Source organism: Oncorhynchus mykiss, chromosome 3, assembly GCF_013265735.2.
Source record: "Oncorhynchus mykiss isolate Arlee chromosome 3, USDA_OmykA_1.1, whole genome shotgun sequence".
NCBI lineage: Eukaryota > Metazoa > Chordata > Actinopteri > Salmoniformes > Salmonidae > Oncorhynchus > Oncorhynchus mykiss.
The window spans coordinates 22,228,958-22,239,876 of record NC_048567.1 but is presented as its reverse complement, the minus strand read 5'-3'; the positions used below and the strand labels follow the sequence as shown (position 1 = coordinate 22,239,876).

The window sequence follows — 10,919 nt, the reverse complement described above, 5'->3', positions numbered from 1 at the left end:
TACACATTGGAAATCATTGTTCCAGTTTGGCAAAGAAGGAAGTTACCAACAGAAATACTCAGGGACCAATGTGGGTGTATGTCTGTATACACACACACACACACACACACACACACACACACACACACACACACACACACACACACACACACACACACACACACACACACACACACACACACACACACACACACACACACACACACACAATTCAGTAGTCATTTATCTCGCAGTTTGTGTGTGTAGCCTTACATTTGACATTTTTCACATCTTAGTCATTTCACAGATGCTCTTCTCCAGAGTGACATACATTAGTCTTAACGACTTAAAGTAGTCTTCCAACCTTCCTTGTCCCCCCCCCCTTCCCAGCTCCTTGCCATTGTACAGTAGGTGAATTTAAGCTGTCTGTGGTGTTACAAGAGCCAGTGTGAATGAAAGAGACATAATGGAGGCCAGTGGTGTATGAAGTGTGTGTGATAACACTAGCTGTACTGTAGACCTACTGTATGTACTGGGTACTGGCTAGTGTTAGACTAGAGTCATGCTGCTGACAGGCCCACGTCAAACTGTCCAACTTCAAGAAGGCTATGCTGTCATTAGCCAAAGAGCCAGAGCCCAGTTCTAATGAATTAGCCCTCAGGCGAGAGAGAGCGTGTGTTCCACACACAGACAAGTGTCTGTTAATGTACACACGTGCATGTAGAAATGCTCACGCCCACATGTACACAGAATGACGCAAATGAGCAGTTGTATACTGGCTGACTCACTGCTCCTCTTTCATCTCTCATCATTCCATCTTCTCTTTCTACTTCTCCCTCTTCCTCCCTCTATCCCATTACCTCTCTCACTCACACATGGACCTGTTGCGGGGGGGGGGGGGGGGGGGGGGGGGGGGGGGGTGTTCGAGCGAGAGAGAGTGTGTGTGGTCATGTGTGTGTGTGTGTATGTGTGTTCATGTGTGTGTGTGTTCATGTGTGTGTGTGTGTGTGTGTGTGTGTGTATGTGTGTGTGTGTTCGTGTGTGTGTGTGTGTGTGTGTGTGTTCATGTGTGTGTGTGTGTGTGTGTGTGTGTGTGTGTTCATGTGTGTGTGTGTGTGTGTGTGTGTGTGTGTGTGTGCGTGTTCATGTGTGTGTGTGTGTGTGTGTGCGTGTGTGCGTGTTCATGTGTGTGAGAGAAGGGGAGCTTAAGGCCAAGATTGAAACAGAAGGTTCATTAAATATACACAGACTAATATAATATATCTTCAGGCTACCTATTAGCATTTTTAATGCATAGGCAGGAGTATTGGAGTTGCAGCAGTAGCTAAATGAAACATAGGAATATGGGGAGAGGCTAGGCGAGCGATTCTGGCTAGCTGAGGGGATTGTGTGTGTGTGTGTGTGTGTGTGTGTGTGTGTGTGTGGGGGGGGGGGGGTAGTAGTTTGTTCGCCTCCCTACTCTGTTAAATCCTTCCTGGGACATTTCGGCTAGATAATTGGAGAGGCAGATTTCCCCGTCACTCACTGCTAGCTTCCATTAAAAACCAAGGCCCAATTTATAGACTAATCCTGACTTAAGGTAAACAACAATAATCATCCCCCTCTCTATATTTCTCGCTCTCTATCCTTGTCTCTTTCTCCTGACTCTCTCTCTCTTTCCCTCATGCTCGCCTCTTTCTCCGTTTTCGGAAATCAACTATCCATTCTAATGTTTGAAATCAACTATCCATTCTAATGTTTGAAATCAACTATCCATTCTAATGTTTGAAATCAACTATCCATTCTAATGTTTGAAATCAACTATCCATTCTAACGTTTGAAATCAACTATCCATTCTAACGTTAGAAATCAACTATCCATTCTAATGTTTGAAATCAACTATCCATTCTAATGTTTGAAATCAACTATCCATTCTAATGTTTGAAATCAACTATCCATTCTAACGTTAGAAATCAACTATCCATTCTAACGTTAGAAATCAACTATCCATTCTAATGTTTGAAATCAACTATCCATTCTAACGTTTGAAATCAACTATCCATTCTAATGTTTGAAATCAACTATCCATTCTAACGTTTGAAATCAACTATCCATTCTAACGTTAGAAATCAACTATCCATTCTAATGTTTGAAATCAACTATCCATTCTAACGTTTGAAATCAACTATCCATTCTAACGTTTGAAATCAACAATCCATTCTAATGTTTGAAATCAACTATCCATTCTAACGTTTGAAATCAACTATCCATTCTAACGTTTGAAATCAACTATCCATTCTAACGTTTGAAATCAACTATCCATTCTAATGTTTGAAATCAACTATCCATTCTAACGTTTGAAATCAACAATCCATTCTAATGTTTGAAATCAACTATCCATTCTAACGTTAGAAATCAAACTATCCATTCTAATGTTTGAAATCAACTATCCATTCTAATGTTTGAAATCAAACTATCCATTCTAACGTTTGAAATCAACTATCCATTCTAATGTTTGAAATCAACTATCCATTCTAACGTTTGAAATCAACAATCCATTCTAATGTTTGAAATCAACTATCCATTCTAACGTTAGAAATCAAACTATCCATTCTAATGTTTGAAATCAACTATCCATTCTAACGTTTGAAATCAACTATCCATTCTAACGTTTGAAATCAACTATCCATTCTAACGTTTGAAATCAACTATCCATTCTAACGTTTGAAATCAACTATCCATTCTAACGTTTGAAATCAACTATCCATTCTAACGTTTGAAATCAACTATCCATTCTAATGTTTGAAATCAACTATCCATTCTAACGTTTGAAATCAACAATCCATTCTAATGTTTGAAATCAACTATCCATTCTAACGTTAGAAATCAAACTATCCATTCTAATGTTTGAAATCAACTATCCATTCTAACATTTGAAATCAACTATCCATTCTAATGTTTGAAATCAACTATCCATTCTAACGTTTGAAATCAACAATCCATTCTAATGTTTGAAATCAACTATCCATTCTAACGTTAGAAATCAAACTATCCATTCTAATGTTTGAAATCAACTATCCATTCTAACGTTTGAAATCAAACTATCCATTCTAACGTTTGAAATCAACTATCCATTCTAATGTTTGAAATCAACTATCCATTCTAATGTTTGAAATCAACTATCCATTCTAACGTTAGAAATCAAACTATCCATTCTAATGTTTGAAATCAACTATCCATTCTAACGTTTGAAATCAAACTATCCATTCTAATGTTTGAAATCAACTATCCATTCTAACGTTTGAAATCAAACTATCCATTCTAACGTTTGAAATCAACTATCCATTCTAATGTTTGAAATCAACTATCCATTCTAATGTTTGAAATCAACTATCCATTCTAACGTTTGAAATCAAACTATCCATTCTAAAGCTTGAAATCAACTATCCATTCTAATGTTTGAAATCAACTATCCATTCTAACGTTTGAAATCAACTATCCATTCTAATGTTTGAAATCAACTATCCATTCTAATGTTTGAAATCAACTATCCATTCTAACGTTTGAAATCAAACTATCCATTCTAAAGCTTGAAATCAACTATCTATTCTACACGCACACGCGTGCTCTGCATGCAGGGGGAGTCTCCACTGTGTGAGTGAGTGACAGGCGCGTCTGTCGACGTGACGATATGCAAAAAAGCTGCCTATTCACCATAATTACATTTTCATAAGCACATGCACAGACACACAGAGACAAAGACACAGACACACAGAGACACACACACAGACACACACACAGCCGGGCCCATGCCAACGTGTGCATCTGCTTCAGAAAGCAAGCCGCGGCCACTAGATCATCCTGTCTTACTCTCTCGTTCTCTCGTTCCTTTTTGTCTCTGTATTTTCTCCATCCCTCGCTTAAGCCGATTGGCTTTAGCTGAGAACAAAGACAGAATTAAAGGCTGGTAAGCAATTCGGCCATTCTCTTCTCTCTGGCTCACACAGACACACACAGACACGCACACACACACACACACACACACACACACAGACACACACACACACACACACACACACACACACACACACACACACATACATACACACACACACACACACACACACACACACACGTGAAAAAGGAGTTGTCTTCTTCTCTCCCTCCTCTCCTCATGGCTCAGTGGGAGAAGACTGCTAGCCGTTAGCCTGCTGGCCATTAGCATTGACAATTTGATCCCAGAACCTAATGCAGTGTGACAAGCAGCAAAACAAACCTCGTTGTCGGTCTCGCATTTAACGTGTGGCGTGTGCAATAGAGTTGAGGTCACATAGAATGGGACATAGATGCATGTACTGACATGGTAGCACACTGACTGAACATACCTGTGCATGAATGGCACAAGAAACACGTTCGTCTATCTAACCTCCCAAAGAGTTGCCCGCTCCTCCCTTCCCTCCCTCTATAAAAGAGTAGCCGGTGGTTAAACCGTGGCACATAGTCATCCATTGTGAGTGGGCGTAAAACCCTTTCAATTACTGTGATAGGATCAGGTCTGGGACAGGCAGGGTGATAAGAGCAGCCCATTCCATTATGGCCAGCCTTTAGTAGAGGTCACCCTCTCCTCAACCCTCAGGGTGTCTGTCCACTAACCAAGCCTGGCTCTCACCATCTCACACAGAGGGCAGCACCCACTGTCTGTTATGTGTTGTTACTGTCTGTCTGTCTGTTACAGTGCCTTCGGAAAGTATTCAGACCCCTTGACTTTTTCCACATTTTGTTACATTACAGCCTTATTCTAAAATGGATTTTAAAAATGTGAAATCCTCAGCAATACACACACAATACCCTATAATGACAAAGTGAAAACATATTTTTTTTGCAAATGCATTAAATTTAAGAAACAGAAACACCTAATTTACACAAGTATTCAGCCCCTTTGCTATGAGACTCGAGCTCAGGCGCATCCTGTTTCCATTGATCATCCTTGAGATGTTTCTAAAACTTGATTGGAGTCGACCTGTGGTAAATTCAATTGATTGGACATGATTTGGAAAGGCACACACCTGTCTATGTAAGATCCCACAGTTGACAGTGCATGTCAGAGAAAAAAACAAGCCATGAGGTCGAAGGAAATGCCCGTAGAGCTCTGAGACAGGATTGTGTTGAGGCACAGATCTGGGGAAGGTACCAAAACATGTATGCAGCATTGAAGGTCCCAAAGAACACAGTGGCCTCCATCATTCTTAAATGGAAGAAGTTTGGAACCACCAAAACTCTTCCTAGAGCTGGACGCCTGGCCAACTGAGCATTCGGGGGAGAAGGGCCTTGGTCAGGTAGGTGACCAAGAACCTGATGGTCACTCTGACAGAGCTCTAGAGTTCCTCTGTGGAGATGGGAGAACCTTCCAGAAAGACAACTATCTCTGCAGCACTCCACCAATCAGGCCTTTATGGTAGAGTGACCAGACGGAAGCCACTCCCCACTAAAAGTCACATGACAGCCCGCTTGGAATTTGCCAAAGGCACCTAAAGACTCTCAGGCCATGAGAAACAAGATTCTCTGGTCTGATGAAACCAAGATTGAACTCTGTCACGTCTGGAGGAAACCTGGCACCATCCCTACGGTGAAGCATGGTGGTGGCAGCATCGTGCTGTGCTGTTTTCCAGCGTCAGGAACTGGGAGACTAGTTAGGATCGAGGCAAAGAGGAACGGAGCAACGTACAGAGAGATCCTTGGTGAAAACCTGCTCCAGAGCACTCAGGACCGCAGACTGGGGCGAAGGTTCACCTTCCAATAGGACAACGACCCTAAGCACACAGAAAGGATAACGCAGGAGTGGGTTCGGGACAATCCTCTGAACATCCTTGATTGGCCCAGCCAGAGCACGGACTTGAACACAATCAAACATCTCTGGAGAGACCTGAAAATAGCTGTGCAGCAACACTCCCCATCCAACCTGACAGAGCTTTAGAGGATCTGCAGAGAAGAATGGGAGAAACTCCCCAAATACAGGTGTGTCAAGCTTGTAGCTTCATACCCAAGAAGACTCAAGGCTGTAATCGCTGCCAAAGGTGCTTCAACAAAGTACTGCGTAAAGGGTCTGAATACTTATGTAAATGTCTAAAAACATGTTATTTCTTTGTCATTATGGGGTATCGTGTGTAGATTGATGAGGGAAAAACTGATTATATACATTTTTGAATATCGCTGTAATGTTGCAAAATGTGGAAAAAGTCAAGGGGTCTGAATACTTTCTGAAGGCACTGTATATACTGTTACTGTATGTGCTGTCTGTCTGTTATGTACTGTCTGTCTGTCTGTCTGTATGTATGTATGTATGTCTGTCTGTCTGTCTGTCTGTCTGTCTGTCTGTCTGTCTGTCTGTCTGTGTGTCTCTACCTATGTTATGGACTTCATGTCCCACATAGAACCTCCACCGATGTCTCACCTTGTAGCAGTGATGTTCCAGGCGCGGTGGCTTCGGGAATGTTATCCCGGCTGTAAATGGAATGGAGGAATTCTGGAGTGCAGTCATTCTCATCTGTGATGTGAACCACCACCTATAGGGAAGGACAGAGGAGAAAGGGTTAACTTGGATCGGCGATCGGGGGGAGTCTGTGGAAGTTCTTCTTAGTGTGAAGCTTTCAGATGACAGTCATTTACACAATACTGTATGTGATTGTGTATGTGAGAGTAAGTGTTCGTGTGCATGTGTGTTTCCTCGGGCGTGCTGGCTGGGTTAATATAAATGAGTGCGTGGGAGAGCGAGAACCCAGTGGTAGTCAGGCACAGCTGCAGCCCATCCCTCTGAGCCGCTCCCCGGCCAAGCGGAACACAACATCACACACACGCGCACGCACCTATACACACACACTCACTCTTACAGATGCATGCACACACATTTACACTGAATCTCTGTGCACACACACATCATTTTTTTATAGCTGTAAATATGACAGTCCTGGGGCGTAAGGAAGAGAGAGAGATCCAAAGGAGAGAGAGATCATTAATGGGGAAGAGAAAGAGAGAAAGGAAGATAGCGACAAAGGGAAAGAAAGATGGGGGTGCAGAAAGAGGAAAAGATAGATCATGATAGGGCAGGATGGTGGTAGAGTTTGAGTTAGAGAGATAGATGGGGAAAGAGAGTTAGAGAGGCAAAGATAGATCATGATAGGGCAGGATGGTGGTAGAGTTTGAGTTAGAGAGATAGATAGGGAAAGAGAGTGAGAGAGGCAAAGATAGATCATGATAGGGCAGGATGGTGGTAGAGTTTGAGTTAGAGAGATAGATAGGGAAAGAGAGTGAGAGAGGCAAAGATAGATCATGATAGGGCAGGATGGTGGTAGAGTTTGAGTTAGAGAGATAGATAGGGAAAGAGAGTGAGAGAGGCAAAGATAGATCATGATAGGGCAGGATGGTGGTAGAGTTTGAGTTAGAGAGATAGATGGGGAAAGAGAGTGAGAGAGGTAAAGAGAGGCGGGGTAGTCCAGAGGTTCCCTGAGCAGTGTTAGTCATGCTGGATCCTCCCCCTCCAGTCTCCCACATGGGGGTGTTATCTCTGGGGACCAGCCGTGCCAGGGGGGAGACTGCTGCTCCCCAGGGGAGAGAGGGGGCGATAGGTGGGCACACAGAGCAGCCATGACAGAGAGGGGGCTGGAGAAGCCAGCGTGGGCCCCAGCATGGAACCATGACACACTCAACATACTCACATCAACTCCCACACTGTCAGTCTGAAATGAAGGAACTAACACAAACTTCATTGGAACTTTGAGAAAATGCAGAAACTCCAACACCATATTTGTCAAACCTTCAAAATCTGAAACAAATTGAAGTGCTTTTTTGTACTTATTTTTGTGATATCCAATTGGTAGTTACAGTCTTGTCCCGTCGCTGCAACTCCCGTACGGTCTCGTGAGAGGCGAAGGTCGAGAGCCATGCGTCCTCCGAAACACAACCCTGGCCAAGCTGCACTGCTTCTTGACACACTGCTTAACCCAGGAAGCCAGCCGCACTAATGTGTCAGAGGAAACACCATCCAGCTGATGACCGAGGTCAGCTTGCAGGTGCTGGGCTCGCCACAAGGAGTCACTAGAGCGTGATGGGACAAGGAAATCCCGGGAGGCCAAACCCCCCCTAACCCGGATGACTCTGGGCCAATTGTGTACTACCTCATGGTTCTCCCAGTCACGGTTGGCTGTGATACAGCCTGGGATCAAACCAGGGTCTGTATTTTTATTTTTATTGAACCTTTATTTAACAAGGCAAGTCAGTTAAGAAAAAAGTATTATTATACAATGACGGCCTACCCCGACCAAACCCTCCTCTAACCCGGACGATGCTGGCCAATTCTGCGCCGCCCTATGGTACTCCCGATTACGGCCGGTTGTGATACAGCCCGGGATCAAACCAGGGTCTGTAGTGATGCCTCTAGCACTGAGATGCATTGCCTTATACCACTGCGCCACTCGGGAGGCCACAAATTGAAATCCAAACTTGATGTCAATGTGAGACTAAATGAAAATTAAACTTATGTGGAAGTTGGGATTCGCCCCAAAGACAACAATAACTCCAAACTCCAAACAATAAGGTTGAGCTTGGCATCGATAGACTGAGACAACATGTCTGACTCTTCCCCTAGTGCATCAATTCAATCAGACTGATTTAAAACAGAGAGCTGTCCATTCTAGACACTATTTCTACGTTCTAACCTGTGGGTAACACTATGAAGCCCTCCCTCTCTCCACTCCTCCAAACCTGGCAGACTGGATCCCCCTCTCACTCATACCTAATCACCAGCACTCCCTGGGCATCCCAATCCCTATTAGAAAAACACCCTGTCTGTTAAGACCCTCTTGGAGACCCGCCACACACTGTGCTAATGATCAACAGGAGCCTGGTCTGATACGGCTGCCGTACTGTGTGTGTGTTTGTGTGTGTGTGCTTGCGTGTGTGCGTGCACGTGTGTGTGTGTGTGTGTGTGCGTGTGTGTGTGCGTGTGTGTGTGAGTGGCAGAGAGTGAGAGTATTAGTGATAATAAGAGCTAGTACAAGTGCTTAAGGAAGATTAGGAGGAGAAGCTGGGAGCAGAGAGAGATGGGGAGGAGAGAGGGAGAGAGACAGAACTCTATGGGATGCCTGCTCCTCTTCATACCCTTACCCCATGATAGCAGAGAGAGACAGAGTGAGAGGAAAGACACATAGAGAGGGAGAGAGACCAAACGGATGGAGGTCTTCACCACAGATGGTGTGAGTTTTGGACAGAGGAAGGTGACCATGACTGGTGCCCAGATTATTGCCAGATTGTGGAGCCTGTTTATGTTGGTGTGTGTTGTGTCTGTATGTGTGCATTGTTACAGCTGTGTTTAATGTATGTGTGTGTACATGCAAGAGTTTCTGTGTTTATCTACTCGCGTTGTACATGTTTGTTTGTTTGTGTGTGTGGTTTGGTTCCTCTGTGTCCGGCACACGTTGGCCACCGTGTCCTGCCTGGTTGCCAGGCACATGTTGGCCACAGGGTCCTGCCTGTTTGCCATGTACACGTTGGCCACAGGGTCCTGCCTGGTTGCCAGGCACACGTTGGCCACAGTGTTCTGCCTGGTTGCCAGGCATTTGCTGGCCACAGGGTCCTGCCTGGTTGCACACATTGGCCACAGGGTCCTGCCTGGTTGCCAGGCACACGTTGGTCACAGTGTCCTGCCTGGTTGCCAGGCACACGTTGGCCACAGTGTCCTGCCTGGTTGCCAGGTACACGTTGGCCACCGTGTCCTGCCTGGTTGCCAGGCACACGTTGGCCACAGGGTCCTGCCTGGTTGCACACATTGGCCACCATGTCCTGCCTGGTTGCCAGGCACACGATGGCCACAGGGTCCTGCCTGGTTGCCAGGCACACGATGGCCACAGGGTCCTGCCTGGTTGCCAGGCACATGATGGCCACAGGGTCCTGCCTGGTTGCCAGGCACACGTTGGCCACAGGGTCCTGCCTGGTTGCCAGGCACACGTTGGCCACAGGGTCCTGCCTGGTTGCACACATTGGCCACCATGTCCTGCCTGGTTGCCAGGCACACGTTGGCAACCTGCCTGGTTGCCAGGTCCATCTAAACAACTCATCATTGGATGAGAGCATCTGCCAAACAAAGATGGCCGCCCCAATACACCAGTTTCACAACAGCTTACCTCAACTGCCCTTGTGGGAAAGGAAACTGAAACCAAACAAGGGGTTAGGACACCTGTTCTCATTTAGGTAAAATTGTATTTTTAAATCTGAGGGAGACGTCATACAATATGATGATAATTGTCATCTGAAGTAAAGTCTGAGATGATTATCCTCACATAATGGGACAGCAAAGATAAACAACCTTCTGAATAAATAAACACGACAATTGTCTCTCTGTCTTTTTACCCAGAATCTCCATAGATCTTTCACTGTATCCGTACTGAAGCTAGACGGCACCTATTTCTATTTCCAAACTTGCCACTGAGGCCACAGTCCAATCACCTGAACAGAATCCCCATGCTACACTGGCTGACTCTCCATACTGTTGGTCTACGTTGTGTGACCACAGCTGACTCTCCATACTGTTGGTCTACGTTGTGTGACCACAGCTGACTCTCCATACTGTTGGTCTACGTTATGTGACCACAGCTGACTCTCCATACTGTTGGTCTACATTATGTGACCACAGCTGACTCTCCATACTGTTGGTCTACATTATGTGACCACAGCTGACTCTCCATACTGTTGGTCTACATTATGTGACCACAGCTGACTCTCCATACTGTTGGTCTACATTATGTGACCACAGCTGACTCTCCATACTGTTGGTCTACATTATGTGACCACGACTGACTCTCCATACTGTTGTTCTCCATTATGTGACCACGGCTGACTCTCCATATTGTTGGTCTACATTATGTGACCACGGCTGACTCTCCATATTGTTGGTCTACATTATGTGACCA

At 44.9% G+C, this 10,919-nt stretch overlaps 1 protein-coding gene across 1 annotated transcript in view; it reads right to left on the bottom strand.

Annotated features, from left to right (window-relative positions):
* Window positions 1-10,919, bottom strand: part of LOC110503919 (neural-cadherin) — a 62,563-nt gene that overhangs the window by 50,314 nt on the left and 1,330 nt on the right. The window contains exon 2 of the mRNA XM_036972103.1: window positions 6,410-6,521. Coding sequence (XP_036827998.1) covers window positions 6,410-6,521 — 112 coding nt within the window. The remainder of the gene's footprint in view (window positions 1-6,409; window positions 6,522-10,919) is intronic.